Source organism: Dendrobates tinctorius, unplaced genomic scaffold (assembly GCF_039654945.1).
Source record: "Dendrobates tinctorius isolate UK_male_01 unplaced genomic scaffold, ASM3965494v1 ptg000041l, whole genome shotgun sequence".
Classification (NCBI taxonomy): domain Eukaryota; kingdom Metazoa; phylum Chordata; class Amphibia; order Anura; family Dendrobatidae; genus Dendrobates; species Dendrobates tinctorius.
This window is the reverse complement of record NW_027361709.1, coordinates 2702006-2718511: the sequence shown is the minus strand read 5'-3', so window position 1 is coordinate 2718511 and position 16506 is coordinate 2702006. Positions and strand designations below refer to the sequence as shown.

The 16506-nt window shown below is 47.0% G+C and overlaps 2 protein-coding genes across 4 annotated transcripts in view; one reads left to right on the top strand and one right to left on the bottom strand.

Annotated features, from left to right (window-relative positions):
• Positions 1–94: 94 nt before the first annotated feature.
• On the bottom strand, positions 95–13479 carry XPC (XPC complex subunit, DNA damage recognition and repair factor). Of its 2 annotated transcripts, none has more exons than XM_073574998.1 (16): positions 13347–13479; positions 11870–12056; positions 11242–11351; positions 10952–11072; positions 10102–10186; positions 9784–9941; positions 9588–9708; positions 7853–7942; positions 6843–7712; positions 5820–5980; positions 4638–4719; positions 4390–4521; positions 2181–2350; positions 1244–1337; positions 999–1088; positions 95–637 (listed from the first exon to the last, which is right to left on the bottom strand). In XM_073574998.1, the coding sequence occupies exons 1-16, from the start codon at positions 13438–13440 to the stop codon at positions 431–433; spliced, it is 2772 nt and encodes a 923-aa protein (XP_073431099.1). In that variant the 5' UTR covers positions 13441–13479; the 3' UTR covers positions 95–430. The 2 variants fall into 2 exon arrangements, with proteins under 2 accessions (XP_073431099.1, XP_073431101.1); XM_073575000.1 differs by having other exon boundaries at positions 11870–12053.
• LSM3 (LSM3 homolog, U6 small nuclear RNA and mRNA degradation associated) overlaps positions 13452–16506 on the top strand; it is a 31014-nt gene continuing 27959 nt past the window's right edge. For both annotated transcript variants that reach the window (XM_073575007.1, XM_073575006.1), the window contains exons 1-3: positions 13452–13618; positions 16000–16110; positions 16185–16280. In XM_073575007.1, coding sequence (XP_073431108.1) covers positions 13598–13618; positions 16000–16110; positions 16185–16280 — 228 coding nt within the window. In that variant the 5' untranslated portion in view covers positions 13452–13597. The remainder of the gene's footprint in view (positions 13619–15999; positions 16111–16184; positions 16281–16506) is intronic.

Sequence of the window (16506 nt, the reverse complement as noted above, 5' to 3'; positions counted from 1 at the left end):
ATGAGAAGGGGCAGCACTTACTGTATGGACGGCAGCTGAGTGAGGACAGACTTGAATCTTGTGTCACAGAGGGAAATAAATAACACTACTTGGGTTCTCAATTATAAAACATTTATTTTCAGAATTTTGTACAAAACCAGATTCAGTCTTAAATTTGATTTTTTTTTTTTTTTTTTTCTTTATTTTGTTATAAACAATTCTATATTATATTCTTAAATACTACTCACAATCTGTAAAAGGACATTATGGCTGGTGCAGGGGCAGAGCGCATCTCCTGGATTCTCTCATGACTGTTCTACCGTCAGACCCTGAAGAAACAAAGGCCCTGTTACCATGTATGACACGGTGCCCGTTTTGCCTGAAGTGCTCCTTTAAGATAAAGTTAGGGGTAGGAAGCTGAGACTTGTGGTTCGCATATGCTCAGACTTTTTCACAGCTTCTCAAATGGGAATAAATGTTTTTCTTCTCCTTTCTTCTCTCTCTTGGTTTTCCGCTTCACTTTCTCGCCCAGCTGCTCTTCAGCCTTTCTGTTCTGGGGCCAGGATACGGCAGTGTCCAGCGCCAGGGTCCCACTCGCCGGTTGCTCCTCATCTGATGAGAATCCTTCTCCGGCTGCAGAGGTGAAGTGAGCGGAGTCCTGCAGAAATAATACAGTAAGAGTCAGGATAAAGGTGCTTATAATGTGATCAGCAAAACCTTATCAGTCTGGTGCTAGCATTAAACAGCAGGGGTCCCAATTCAGTAGTGCAAAGGTAGGGGGTCCCACATGGGGGGAGGTTATTAATTTTACAGTACATTTCCCCTATACAGTAAAGGATGCATCTTGCACCAGGTATAGGGAATGCTGCAGATAGGTGCTCACACTATGTCCGCCCTGATATACAATTTGCATTTTCTGCAGCTTGTGAGGGGCATTGTAAAAAAGTTAAGAGTTGCTGGCTGCAGTTACTGGCAGGAGGGGAGCGGTCTGGACGAGTGCGCCACTTTCACAGCTTTACCTTCTGTCCATATCGCGCTTTCAGTCTCTCTCTGATCAGAAGACCTTTCACCAGCAGTTTCCAGTTTCCCAGCGCTCGTTTTTCTCGCTTCTACAAGACAAGTACAGAGATCGGTCTGAATATTGGGTCATTTTACCATCAGGGATGTGGAGTCGGAAGTCAGAGAAATTGAGGAGTCGGTGGTTCGGCTTACCGACTCCACAGCCCCATTAACCATGGCGCATTGAATCTATTCTGTCATTCACCTCTTTCTGCTTACGCTCGATCTCCGCCTGTTCATTCTCCCAGGCAGCCAGCAGGACGTCTTTATATTCTTCACACACAATATAACCATCAGTACTGGGGAAATAAAGAAGAAACCTAGTACTGCAGTTGTCATTTTCTGTAGCTTTATAGTTTTATTTCCTAACCATTCTGCTTGCTGTCAGTGAATGGAAATGTTAATAGTTTAAATTTACAGGCTTAAAATAGGCAGTGTCCAGACAAGGTAGAGTTGCTAAAATTTGCCAAATCAATACAAGTGGATGGAGTTTTATAACCCAATATGTTGGAGAAAAAAAATAAAGAAAACAAATCTCCAGCATGCTCATTATATGGCAATGCTGCAGTTCTCACCTACCAATGCAGATAGTGTGGGAGGAGGACGTGCTACATCATAACTAAAGTTGAGCAAATTTGTTTGGGTCCCTGCTTATTAAGCAAGCTATAGCGCTTACTGGATAAGCTACTGTGGGAACCCGGATACATGGTGCGCATCAGCGCCATAGCGGTGTCAGAGTCGCAGCACATGCATGGAAAGCCCAACACACAGGCTCTCCATGCATGTGCCGTGACTGTCACACAGCCGCGACACATGCAACTGCGGCACGGAACAGCCAGCGTGCCCCATGTATCCGGGTTCCCGCAGTAGCTTATTCGGTAAGGCCTATAGCTATAGCTTACCTAATAAGCAGGGACCCGAACAAAATTGCTCAACTCTAACGCATCGAATGAAGGAACAATTCAACATAACCAATCGCTGAATGTAAATTATGGCTTCCACTGTACACTGACAGCAATCAAATATCTTGCACACACTAAAAGCAAAGGGCTTAATAAAACGGGGCCAGTTTGCAGTCTGTTGCATTGGATAAATTAAGTGCAAACCCTAAAAAGTTATGTTAGAGGAGACATCAGCCTTACATAGGGTGTGAGAAGCCACAGTGAAAGTCGAAGCCAGTGATGGCAGTGGCGCAGTCGATATCCAGCTTCCTGGCCACACGATGCAGATTAGCGACTTGCAGATGGCAGCAGCCGATGGGCAGCATGTTGGGTTTAAAGAGGTAGACATTGCCGAACTCATTGCGAGGAACCTGCAGATCAAAAAGATAGTCGGATAAGGAATCTGGTAGAAGAAGCCACAGCGCTGTGTCCACCACTTGGAACCTGCTGATTTTGGGGGAACTGAGCGACCATCGAATGCGAATCAAGGTGTCCCAACTCTTCTTCAATAGCAGATGTTGGGGAAGAAAAGGATGAGCCATGTTATCAAAGGAGAATTTGTTAAGCAGCAGCTTATTCCCCTCTCCCCATTGAGTACATACAGTTGTGGCCAAAAGTATTGACACCCCTGCAATTCTGTCAAATAATACTCAGTTCCTTCCTGAAAATGATTGCAAACACAAATTCTTTGTTATTATTATCTTCATTTAATTTGTCTTAAATGAAAAAACACAAAAAGAATTGTCCTAAAGCCAAATTGGATATAATTCCACACCAAACATAAAAAAGAGGGTGGACAAAAGTATTGGCACTGTTCGAAAAATCATGTGATGCTTCTCTAATTTGTGTAATTAACAGCACCTGTAACTTACCTGTGGCACCTAACAGGTGTTGGCAATAACTAAATCACACTTGCAGCCAGTTGACATGGATTAAAGTTGACTCAACCTCTGTCCTGTGTCCTTGTGTGTACCACATTGAGCATGGAGAAAAGAAAGAAGACCAAAGAACTGTCTGAGGACTTGAGAAACCAAATTGTGAGGAAGCATGAGCAATCTCAAGGCTACAAGTCCATCTCCAAAGACCTGAATGTTCCTGTGTCTACCGTGCGCAGTGTCATCAAGAAGTTTAAAGCCCATGGCACTGTGGCTAACCTCCCTAGATGTGGACGGAAAAGAAAAATTGACAAGAGATTTCAACGAAAGATTGTGCGGATGTTGGATAAAGAACCTCGACTAACATCCAAACAAGTTCAAGCTGCCCTGCAGTCCGAGGGTACAACAGTGTCAACCCGTACTATCCGTCGGCGTTTGAATGAAAAAGGACTGTATGGTAGGAGACCCAGGAAGACCCCACTTCTTACCCAGAAACAAAAAAGCCAGGCTGGAGTTTGCCAAAACTTACCTGAAAAAGCCTAAAACGTTTTGGAAGAATGTTCTCTGGTCAGATGAGACAAAAGTAGAGCTTTTTGGGCAAAGGCATCAACATAGGGTTTACAGGAGAAAAAAAAAAAAAAGGCATTCAAAGAAAAAAAACACGGTCCCTACAGTCAAACATGGTGGAGGTTCCCTGATGTTTTGGGGCTGCTTTGCTGCCTCTGGACTGCTTGACCGTGTGCATGGCATTATGAAGTCTGAAGCCTACCAACAAACTTTGCAGCATAATGTAGGGCCCAGTGTGAGAAAGCTGGGTCTCCCTCAGAGGTCATGGGTCTTCCAGCAGGACAATGACCCAAAACACACTTCAAAAAGCACTAGAAAATGGTTTGAGAGAAAGCACTGGAGACTTCTAAGGTGGCCAGCAATGAGTCCAGACCTGAATCCCATAGAACACCTGTGGAGAGATCTAAAAATGGCAGTTTGGAGAAGGCACCCTTCAAATATCAGGGACCTGAAGCAGTTTGCCAAAGAAGAATGGTCTAAAATTCCAGCAGAGCATTGTAAGAAACTCATTGATGGTTACCGGAAGCGGTTGGTCGCAGTTATTTTGGCTAAAGGTTGTGCAACCAAGCAATACGCTGAGGGTGCCAATACTTTTGTCTAGCCCATTTTTGGAGTTGTGTGTGAAATGATCAATGTTTTGCTTTTTTCTTCATTCTCTTTTGTGTTTTTTCATTTAACACAAATTAAATGAAGATAATAATACCAAAGAATTTGTGATTGCAATCATTTTCAGGAAGAAACTGCGTTATCTGACAAAATTGCAGGGGTGTCAAAACTTTTGGCCACAACTGTATGTGCACACACTACTGAACCAAGCATGCAAGTGTACGGGGAGAGTCAGAATGAATAGCAGTCGGTTCAATAAGGGCTTAACCGGCAGGTAGCTAAGGTGTACCCCACTTTCAGAGGAGTGTGCCATGTCCATCACTGTTATTTCCAATCTTCATGCACTGACACTGCAGCGTTACCTTTCCATCCACAGCAATAGGCGGCTGATACTCCTCCGTCTGCCACTGGCCAAAAAGAGCAAGGTCATTGCTGTCCTTGTTTGGATCTGCCAGGCGGGCTTTTCTCGCTCGATTAGACTGCCCTTTCACCATCTGTGCACGAAGCAGATTGGGTGTGACATAAATGACATTAGATCATCCTCTAAAGTTTATCTAACAGTTTAATTTTCCGTGCCAGGTGGGGCCAAGCAGTCTGTCTATTCCATCACCTTGCAAGGCACCTCCCCGAGTCGCACCACGCGGGCATCCTTCAACCACGTGTCCCGTGAATGCAGGGTGTGGACACAAGACCTGCAGAGAGAATGACCAGGTGTATTTACTGGATCTTTAATAATCCAGCGCCTGTGATACAATGCCAGCCTACAGCCAGATCCGGGATGTGATGTTGTTCCATGTCAGTCATATCCCAAAGGTAAAGTAGGAGACTGAAAAAAGGATTTTTGGTGTATTCACTGTAAAATCTCTTTCTTGGAGCCTTCATTGGGGGACACAGGTAACCATGGGGAGTTGCTCTGCTCTGTGGACATTCAGGATGCGCATCATTCCTGTTTGTGTACAGCATCAGATTCCTTCCAGCGACATTGAGCTGTGTCCTGAAGGAAAACCGCTCCCCACCCGAGGAGGCTGGCGTCTGTGGGGACGACCTGCCATCGAAGTGGAAGAAAGGTCCTCCCGTGCAGGACTGAAGCGATTAGCGTCCACCAGGTCAGGGATTGCCTCACTTTGAGAGGCAGAAGCACAGGTCAGTCTAGGGAGACCGTTCTTTTGTCCCACGCGGACAGGAGCGCCAGCTGAAGAGGGCGGGTGTGAAACTGGGCGAAGGGCACGGCTTCCATGGAGGCAATCATCTTTCACAGGACACTCATGCAGGCCCGAAAGGGGAGGGGGACAGGACGCTTTAGGGAGCCGATTCCCTGGCAGAGAGATGAAAACTTGTTCTTCGGAAGGAAAACACAAGCCTGGATCATGTGAAGTGATCAGGGAGGACTTCTCTCTGACTATCCAGCTTAGACGGACCAGAGTGTCCAGAGTGATTTGAAGACTGATTGCAGTCTCGGCGAGACGGGCCTTTGATCAGTAGGTCGTCCAGGTAAGGGATTATAAGAATCCCCCTGGAGCGAAGGATGGCTATGACAGCCGCCATGACCTTCGTGAAGACCCTGGGGGCAGATGCTAGGCCGAAAGGAAGGGCCGTGAATTGATAGTGGTCCTCCTGGATCGCAAACCAAATGAATCTCGAATGCTGTACACAAACAGGAATGTGAAGATACGTTTGCTGAATGTCAACAGAGCAGAGAAACTCCCCATGGTTACCCGTGTCCCCCAGTGAAGTGATAAAGAAAAAACAATTATGCCCGACATATTTAGAGCAAAGGCCGTTAGTTCATTACCTGGAATACACAGCCTCCCCTCTACAGGAGCCAAGGATGGCAGCAGATTCAGGGTAGATGGCTTCATACTTCAGTAGGTGTCGCTTTAGAGCATAGAGAGGATGGTTCTTATACTCTGTGATAGAGGTCGGCAGGCGCTGGTTCAGGAGTTTTGCTTCAAACTAAAAAACAAATCAGTAATTTGGAGTTAAAGGGGTTGTCTGGTCTCAGAAGAAAACATTTTCTACATTCTGCTTGACTGTAGACTGCAGAATTGTGGCAGTGTGTGGTGCGCTTACGACCATGCTTCCCCTGCATTCCCAGCATGTGACCAGGCACATGACTACATTTGTGATCTGCATACTTGTGGTCTTTTTCCGATTAGACTCCTGAGCTTCCCTCAGTTCTCTTCTGTTGAGAGAACCTGGGAGAGACTAGTCTGCAAAGGACCGCAAGCATGATCATCACAAATATGGCCATGTGACCATTCACCCCTGCGGGAAGCAGCGTGAGGACACAGTCACAATTTGGCAGTCTGCAGTATTGCACACTTTTCCTTAGAGACTGGTCAGCCCCTTGAAGTGTATAAAAGAATAAGATGTAATGTGCACATGAGGGGTGTCACTATTTCTGCCCACTATATGACTTGAATCCTACATTTTTCATCACTGCAGGCTCTACCTCTAATTTTCACATGTCTCTGGGCTAGTGAGTGTAGACGAGTTGCTGTGATGTCTCGCATACATAGCAGTCACAGACATGAAAGATTCCCACTTTCTTGTCTCTATGTAGCACGTTTAGAAGCAGCAGCATGGAGAACATGACACAGCAATGCTGAGCAGTGTAGCTGTGAATTCGGCTCAGTGGTGAGAAACTTACTAGGAAGCTGCAGCACCATCTGACTGATTCTCTCTTTCCGCTCCTTCCCCCTCCAAAGACTTCATGCTGATGTGTTTTCAATAATGAACCCACAAACATCAGTGGTGTTGCTAGTGCAGGTGGGGTAAAATGCTGTGATCATATACCACTGTCTCCACTCCTTACCTCTACATCTTCCTTATCTTCCCGTGTACTGTCGGTGCTTTTGTAAGGCAGCAGTGTCTGTTCCCACCACTCTGTATCAACGCGGCGTTTGCGGGTCCTTGTCATCCACTCTGGATCATATCTTTGTGTCACATCTTTTACATGACCTGTGGTGTCAATCCCCACGATGTAAGTAACTGGTTTGGTGGCGGCCTTGAAGCACAGGGAAGGCTGGTTCACCGTCCCATACACACAGTCCACGCACACCCACTTCTCTTCTTTCTCCAGGTAGACCTCCACCCACTGATCGCTACCTCTCGTCGGGGTCGGCAATGTAACCTCATCATCATCATCGGTGGAAATGATCTTGCCTCTCCTCTTAGGTGTTTGGTCATCATCTTTAGGTGAGCTCTTTGCTTTAGGTTGTCCTGGGGCAACAGGACTCTTACCTTTGCTCTCCCCTGACCTTTTACTGTTCACCTTTAGTGAGGACATCCTTTTAACTTTCCTTTCAATCGACTCGTCCCAGTCGGAGAAGTCACTGTCCTTGCTGCCGGTGTCGGAGTAGTCAGAATCGCTGCTGCCCTCGTGGCTCTCGCTCTCCTCTTTGTATGATACTTTGGAGGCCACTTTCCTCCGGAGCTTATTTTTGGGATTTGCTTTAACCTTGGAGTCTTCGGAGTTCTCCTCTGACTTCTCCTTCTCGACTTTACGGACTTCTTTCTTAGGTGTTATAACATCTAATTGTTTCTGATCTTCATCCTCTGAACTGTCTAAGGAAATGGGCTCCTTTTCCTTGTGTTTTGGCTTTGATTTTCCTTTGGGGGATTTTCGGGGTCTGGACGTTTTATTAGTCTTCTTACAGGACTTCCCTTTTGGGCTGCTTGTTATCTAGAAGGCAGAAAAATGCAGCTGAGCTCAAGTCTCCATTTCCCTTCTGTCAGCAATGAATAAGGCAGGATTGATGCTCATCACAAGCCAGAAGATGGTGAAGTCTCAACTTTTTTGTATGGCTCACATACAACCCTTACCTTGCTGGGTGGTTCCTTTGTGGGGATCGGCTGTAGGGAGAGCACCAGGCGGCTAAGAAGCTGCAACGCTCGAAGGAGAATCAAAAACAGCTGCAAAAAAATAAAATAAATGTAGGAATGTATAATGACAAGTTCTGCAGATTTCTAATATACTTTGGCCTTAGATTCATCAATCTTGGTATTGTTTACATCAATCTTGGTGAAGAGTGTACTGGGGTAAGATTAGCACGCTTGGTAAATATGGTCCATGTTTCACTTGTCATGCACCAGTGCAATAACTGTATTCCAGTGAGGGATTAATACATAGCGCAAATGATACATATTCTTTGTTAAAACCCTCCCAAGAAAGCTCCGTCCCGCTCTTCTAAAAGCTGGCTTAAAAATGTCAAAAAATGCAAAATGTTTGATCAAGTTGTGCAAGAACAATGGGACTTAGCAAACAGTTTGTTCCTCAGAAGGTCAACATCAATTTGGTTCAGTCCACAAAGCACCAGAACAACAGAGATTTGTTGTTGCTGATAAACCAGTCATAATTGTATCCGGTCTATTCAATCCTAAACATATCCCCAGCAAAAACCTCACTCCTGTCTCTCTAGTTTGTTACAATGTATCAGTGTAGAAAAAAATAATAGGCTTCTAAGGCCTCTTTCACACATCAGTCTTTCACCATCAGTCAAAATCCGCCGTTATGCAAAAAAAAAACGGATCCGCCATTTTTGTTGGCGTATCCGTTTTTTCCCCATTGACTTGCATTAACGGCGGATCTTGACGGATGGTCATCCGTTGGATCCGTTTTTGTACGGATCCGCCAAAATGTTAGCGTCCGCTGACATGGCAGGACGGACACGGCAACGTTTTTTGGTTGCCGGATCCGCATTTGTACACTGCGTGTGCCCGGAATTGGCATTGCCGGAAAGTTAACCCTAAATGCCACTCTCTCCCCGCGATCTCGTCCCGACCCCGGACTCTTCTCGTGGCTTGTCCCGCGATCTCTTCCCAGTCCGGCGGCCCCGCTCTCTTCTCGCGGCCCCACTACCACGACGGTACTTTTTGATTTCCTGCGGTTCCTTTAACATTCCTACATCGGCGGACCCCATCAATGCAACGGTCCGTTGGTGTCTCGACGGACACGGATCTGTTCTCCACCTTTTTGGCGGATGGCAACTGACGGGAATAACGTAAGCATGAAATAGGCCTAAGATGGGTAAGGGCCCTTTCACATTTAAGTTTTGTGACGTAACAGCGATCTCACCAGCGACGCCAGTGTGTGTGACAGCGATCAGCGACCGGCCCCCCTGCCAGTATAGCTGATCGCTGTTGGAAAGCCCTGGACATTTTTTTGGTCGCTGGTCTCCCGCTGGCCAGCACACATCGCTGCGTGTGACAAGCGGAAGACCAGTGATCAGCTGGTAACTAAGGTAAACGCAGGGTTTCTAAGCACGGCGCTGTGCTTAGAAGCTGGTAACTAAGGTACACATCGGGTTTCTAAGTGACGCACGCCCCTTAGAAACCCGATGTGTACCTTAGTTACCAGCTCCCAAGGTCATTCTATCATTTGGCTTTTTTTTCCCAGCTAAATCGGATATATTTAAGGGCACTTATGGTATTCGATGGCCGTCATGGAAGCCCACCGACTTACAGACATATCATGGAGGTCCACATAATCTGCATTGTCCAGACCTTCATTAACTTAAAGTTTGCATTTACGTTTTGAAACCAGTGATTTGTCACCTACATGGACCATTTCCTCCGCGTCCCTCACTCCGTACACTCCAAATCTCCGCTCTAGCCTGGCCGACAGCGGTTCTCGATCATCAAGAGACATGTCTGGATTCAGGGTAAATGTGGTCGTAAACCTAGAAAGGAACAGAATTTACAAGGGAATGCGTCCAGGTAGTTATAATAAATAACCCTATCACAGAATCACTTACCACTTCAACAAGTTGGCCACGTACACAACATCCATCCGAGCAGAGGGAACATTTACAAATTTAACTGGAACCACAGACAGCGCCACTGCCTGGAGGTCTGGGGAGTTACACACGTCACTACGGAAGAAGCCATTGCCAAGGAGGCAGAGCAGATGCACCTAGGGAGAAGAAAAATCAGAGCATAAGGTCAGGTAAACCCATACATTTCTACAGGTCTCATCCTCCTCATAATGTTCTATTCTATTTGTTGTTAATGCACCAAGGACAATTAATAAACCACTACAGGAACCATCTGACAATTGCTCCGCGATGTCTCACTTTGTGGGTGTCTTCTCGCAGCTCCTTGCTGAATCGATTCATCATTCGGCGTAGATAAGCGTCAAACTCTGCCTTTCTCTTTTCCCTGTAAAACATAGGCCCATCCATCAGCTCCTAGCATTTACCTTAATTCAGACTTCACTGCTGCTCAATGCATAAATCTGATAAATTTACCCATTTACATATTAAATTATTCCGCAAAGAAAACATAAATCACTTCCTAACTGCAGATTTCTTATACTCCAGAGCTGAACTCACTATTCTGCTGGTGTAGTCACTGTGTACATACATTAGTGATCCTGAGCTACATCCTGTATTATACCCCAGAGCTGCACTCACTATTCTGCTGGTGCAGTCACTGTGTACATACATTACATTACTGATCCTGAGTTACATGCTGTATTATACTCCAGAGCTGCGCTCACTATTCTGCTGGTGGAGTCACTGTGTACATACATTACTGATCCTGAGCGCTCTGTCTCCGATGCACTGACTCGCCGCAGTGCACAGCAGATGATGTGATGAAATGACTGCTGCCCCACACGCTGATTGGTGGAAGAAGGGGCTGCCGGCCTCCTCCACCCAATGTATTCACCTCTGCCTGCATACTGCGGATGCACATAGTGGAAACTGAGACAGCAGTGGCCGGGCAGGGGGAGAGCACTGTGCGGCCCGCGGGCCACTGTTTCAGCCCTCTGACTGTATTGGTCCTTGGGCCAGACAAGAATAGCCAGAAGGCCGTATGTGGCAAAGTGCGGCCCGTTGCCACATACGGCCTTCTGGCTATACAGGCTATAAATGTTGTTCAGTGAAGTAGTAAGTCGAGTGAATTTTTGCAAACCTTATTTACCTCCTTAATCTTTTCTTGGCAGCTTCTGCTGTTTCGATCTCTATCTCCACGGACTCGGTGGGTAACCCCGAATCATTGGATGTTGTGGCTTGTAAAGTGTCCAGGGTGGTGGCATGGAGCTCTATAACAAAGGACAAGGTGGAGGATTAATGAGAATCTGTGTCAGCATATTTACATTCTAAGCCAACCCCACCTTCTGTCTCCTCAGTCTGCTGCTCTATCCCTCCACCATGCAACTCAAAAATGCAGTTTTTAGTGCTTCACACCAAGTTTTGGCCTCCCCAGAATACCTTCCACTTCCTCCCACTCCTCCTCGCTGTCCTCGTCATCTTCTGAGCCGCTTTCCTTTTTAACCGCTGCATCTGAAACCGCAGACTGCGACTCCAAACTTAATAATTTTCTGAAAGAAAAAGAACATAAAATACAATAACAGCTTAACGTGCAGTAAACGAAGAATCGCTGCAGCACAATCATAGGATAATCAGCAGAAAAGAGCTTAGGGGGGGCGACACACGGGGCATTCAGTGACTATAATTATCCGACAATTTATTGCTAAAACGAGCAGTCGCCGCAGTGTGAACCTGGCCACATTAAAAGGGAAATTCCACTTTTAATCTATTGGAAAAGGAAACGAGTCGTCAGGATTTGAACTATTGTTTATATTAAAAAAAATAATTTTTTTTTGTTTTCATTTTACCTATCAGTGGGTATATAAATAAAAAATAAATAAAGATGGATCCTCAGGAGATTCCATCCAGTATGCATTTAAGACTTAACAGAAGCCAAGGAGAGAAAAATAAAAATCCAACGAGCACTTTCTAATATAAACCTTCTGGGTGAATGTTGCGCTTGCTCTGGGGTTGCGCTTGCTCTGGGGTTGCCATGGCACCACGCAGGCTTTTCTGACAATACACTCACTGGATCTCCTTCTCTGGCTCCTCTTCCTTCACCTTCTTCTTGTTTCTCGGAGGTTTCTTCCCCGCAGCGTCTCCCCCGGGCGTCTTCTCCGCACCTTTAAGGGCCTTTTTTGTGGTTCTGGCACCTGCTGCGGTGACTCGGCGTCTCTTATTTGGCGCCTCTTCACATTCAGGCTCCACAGCATCTGCTGCACGAAACCAACAGAAAACAGAAGTAAAAATTCAAACAAACAAAAAAAAAACATGAGAAAATCAGCCTGTGAATGGTAAAAATGCAAAGTTCATGTAAAACAATCAGCGGACCTGTCCCGGACAGTCAGAGCACCGCCGGGTGAGAGCGCCGCCATTACAGGACCCGTCCCGGACAGTCAGATCACCGCCGGGTGAGAGCGCCGCCATTACAGGACCCGTCCCGGACAGTCAGATCACCGCCGGGTGAGAGCGCCGCCATTACAGGACCCGTCCCGGACAGTCAGAGCGCGGCCGGGTGAGAGCGCCGCCATTACAGGACCCGTCCCGGACAGTCAGAGCACCGCCGGGTGAGAGCGCCGCCATTACAGGACCCGTCCCGGACAGTCAGAGCACCGCCGGGTGAGAGCGCCGCCATTACCGGACCCGTCCCGGACAGTCAGAGCGCGGCCGGGTTAGAGCGCCGCCATTACCGGACCCGTCCCGGACAGTCAGAGCGTCGTCGGGTGAGAGCGCCGCCATTACCGGACCCGTCTCGGTCAGAGCTCAGCCGGGTGACAGCTCGCCATTACCGGACCCGTCCCGGACAGTCAAACGCAGCCGGGTGAGAGCGCCGCCATTACCGGACCCGTCCCGGAGAGTCACAGCGCCGCCGGGTGAGAGCGCCCGCCATTACCAGACCAGTCCCGGATAGTCAGAGCGCCCCCTGGTGAGAGCACCGCCATTATCGGACCCATCCCTGACAGTCAGAGCACGGCTGGGTGAGAGCGCCACTATTACCGGACCCATCCCGGACAGTCAGAGCGCAGCCGGGGGAGAGCGCCGCCATTACTGGACCCATCCCGGACAGTCAGAGCGCAGCCGGGGGAGAGCGCCGCCATTACCTGCAGGTGTCCGCACTGCGTCTGCAGTCTGAAGCGGTTTTGCCCTTTAGTTGCGTTATTCTGTGCAGAGTTTATTTCATCGCCATCTCGTACTGGACACAACCGCACGAGATAAACGACAACTTGCTAAAATGCCGTGTACTACACTGCTAAGACCTCCGCTTGCTGAATCTGGGGGGCTACTTCCACCTTAAAGGGATTGTCCACTTTCACTTGGAGTCCACTGGGGCGGGGAGGATGCAGTGTGCAAATTTCTTGGCCTTACAAGGATCCCTTTAAGGATTATTTATATAAAGCTAGAGATGCCCTTTAAGGGAATATGGTAATGAGGTAATGGGCGGAGTCAGAGCATTGTCAGTGATGGCTCCAGCACATAGGACAGCACTAAGCACCGCTGGCGCCCACCTTTGCCCTCTGCGGCAGGCGTCCTCTTCCCCGGCTGCTTCCTCGGCTTTTTGCAGTCGGTCTGTCCATCCGCGGAGCCCCGGCGCTTCCCCATCCCGCTCAGCCACACATGCTGCAGTGTTGTATAACCAAACCAAAGGAAGTCACATGGTTCCGCAGCTCACACCTGATTGGCTGAAGTTCCCTCCCGCCTGACAGCGGCATAAATCTCGCGCGAGTTCTGTTCTCTTCCGCTGAGTGGGGATTTCAAGATGGCGGATGATGGAGAGCAGGTGAGCGCGGAGCAGCACGGGGGCGTGTGTGTACTGTACACAGCTCTTACAGCGAGCAGAAGCCGCCATTATAAGCGGTCAGGGACCACTGAGGTGTCTACTCTGGTTCTCCTCACTATTCTGCTGGTGCAGTCACTGAGCACATTACATTACTGATCCTGAGTTACCTCCTGTATTATACTCCAGAGCTGCACTCACTATTCTGCTGGTGCAGTCACTGTGTACATACATTACATTACTGATCCTGAGTTACCTCCTGTATTATACCCCAGAGCTGCACTCACTATTCTGCTGGTGCAGTCACTGTGTACATACATTACATTACTGATCCTGAGTTACCTCCTGTATTATACCCCAGAGCTGCACTCACTATTCTGCTGGTGCACTCACTGTGTACATACATTACATTACTGATCCTGAGTTACCTCCTGTATTATACTCCAGAGCTGCACTCACTATTCTGCTGGTGCAGTCACTGTGTACATACATTACATTACTGATCCTGAGTTACCTCCTGTATTATACTCCAGAGCTGCACTCACTATTCTGCTGGTGCAGTCACTGTGTACATACAGTACATTACTGATCCTGAGTTACATCCCGTATTATACTCCAGAGCTGCACTCACTATTCTGCTGGTGCAGTCACTGTGTACATACATTACTGATCCTGAGTTACATCCTGTATTATACCCCAGAGCTGCGCTCACTATTCTGCTGGTGCAGTCACTGTGCACATACATTACATTACTGATCCTGAGTTACATCCTGTATTATACTCCAGAGCTGCACTCACTATTCTGCTGGTGCAGTCACTGTGTACATACATTACATTACTGATCCTGAGTTACATCCTGTATTATACTCCAGAGCTGCACTCACTATTCTGCTGGTGCAGGCACTGTGTACATACATTACTGATCCTGAGTTACATCCTGTATTTTACCCCAGAGCTGCACTCACTATTCTGCTGGAGCAGTCACTGTGTACATACATTACTGATCCTGAGTTACATCCTGTATTATACCCCAGAGCTGCGCTCACTATTCTGCTGGTGCAGTCACTGTGCACGTACATTACATTACTGATCCTGAGTTACATCCTGTATTATACCCCAGAGCTGCGCTCACTATTCTGCTGGTGCAGTCACTGTGCACGTACATTACATTACTGATCCTGAGTTACATCCTGTATTATACTCCAGAGCTGCACTCACTATTCTGCTGGTGCAGTCACTGTGTACATACATTACATTACTGATCCTGAGTTACATCCTGTATTATACTCCAGAGCTGCACTCACTATTCTGCTGGTGCAGTCACTGTGTACATACATTACATTACTGATCCTGAGTTACATTCTGTATTATACTCCAGAGCTGCACTCACTATTCTGCTGGTGCAGTCACTGTGTACATACATTACATTACTGATCCTGAGTTACATCCTGTATTATACTCCAGAGCTGCACTCACTATTCTGCTGGTGCAGTCACTGTGTACATACATTACATTACTGATCCTGAGTTACATCCTGTATTATGCTCCAGAGCTGCACTCACTATTCTGCTGGTGCAGTCACTGTGTACATACATTACATTACTGATCCTGAGTTACATCCTGTATTATACTCCAGAGCTGCACTCACTATTCTGCTGGTGCAGTCACTGTGTACATACATTACATTACTGATCCTGAGTTACATTCTGTATTATACTCCAGAGCTGCACTCACTATTCTGCTGGTGCAGTCACTGTGTACATACATTACATTACTGATCCTGAGTTACATCCTGTATTATACTCCAGAGCTGCACTCACTATTCTGCTGGTGCAGTCACTGTGTACATACATTACATTACTGATCCTGAGTTACATCCTGTATTATACTCCAGAGCTGCACTCACTATTCTGCTGGTGCAGTCACTGTGTACATACATTACATTACTGATCCTGAGTTACATCCTGTATTATACTCCAGAGCTGCACTCACTATTCTGCTGGTGCAGTCACTGTGTACATACATGACATTACTGATCCTGAGTTACATTCTGTATTATACCCCAGAGCTGCACTCACCATTCTGCTGGCGCACTCACTGTGTACATACATTACATTACTGATCCTGAGTTACATCCTGTATTATACCCCAGAGCTGCACTCACTATTCTGCTGGTGCAGTCACTGTGTACATACATTACATTACTGATCCTGAGTTACATTCTGTATTATACCCCAGAGCTGCACTCACCATTCTGCTGGCGCACTCACTGTGTACATACTTTTCATTATAAATTTTTCATCTTCACATCGAGGCTCTCGGTACATGTATTTGTGTTTTGTGCGTTTATGATTTTGCCTTTTTTCCTCTCCTCCCACATACAGCAGCCGACGACAAACACGGTGGAGGAGCCTCTGGATCTGATCCGGCTGAGCTTAGACGAGCGCATTTATGTGAAGATGAGGAATGACCGAGAGCTCCGGGGACGGCTGCACGTACGTGTCTGGATCTCTGGCTCTGTGCATTTTGGCATGGACCCCTCCATTATTAATCCTTTGTTTCCGTACAGGCCTATGATCAGCACTTAAACATGATACTGGGGGATGTAGAAGAAACCGTGACCACCATAGAGATCGATGAGGAAACCTACGAGGAGATATATAAGGTATTTCCCACAATCTGCTGAGCTCAGTCTTGGTAATGCTGGATATTTTATTTTTTATAATGTGGAACACGAGAAGTTTCTTAGCGGGGGGCCTAAGTGTGTGGGTAAGGGAGCGGAGTCCACACCTTTTGCAGCGGACGCCGGCTGCTGTATCTGGTGATGCTTATTAATGAATACTATGGAATTCATTAAATTCTCTCCTGTTTTTTTTTTTTGTTTTTCTTTT

Bases quoted from the DNA above. Each gene is read 5' to 3' on its own strand.
- XPC (XM_073574998.1), bottom strand. From the start codon at position 13,440: ATGGGGAAGCGCCGGGGCTCCGCGGATGGACAGACCGACTGCAAAAAG. The intron at 9,942-10,101 runs GTGAGACATCGC...TCTTCTCCCTAG, and splicing joins TGCGAGAAGACACCCACAAA to GTGCATCTGCTCTGCCTCCT. The intron at 4,522-4,637 runs GTGATGGAATAG...CTTCGTGCACAG, and splicing joins TCGGGGAGGTGCCTTGCAAG to ATGGTGAAAGGGCAGTCTAA.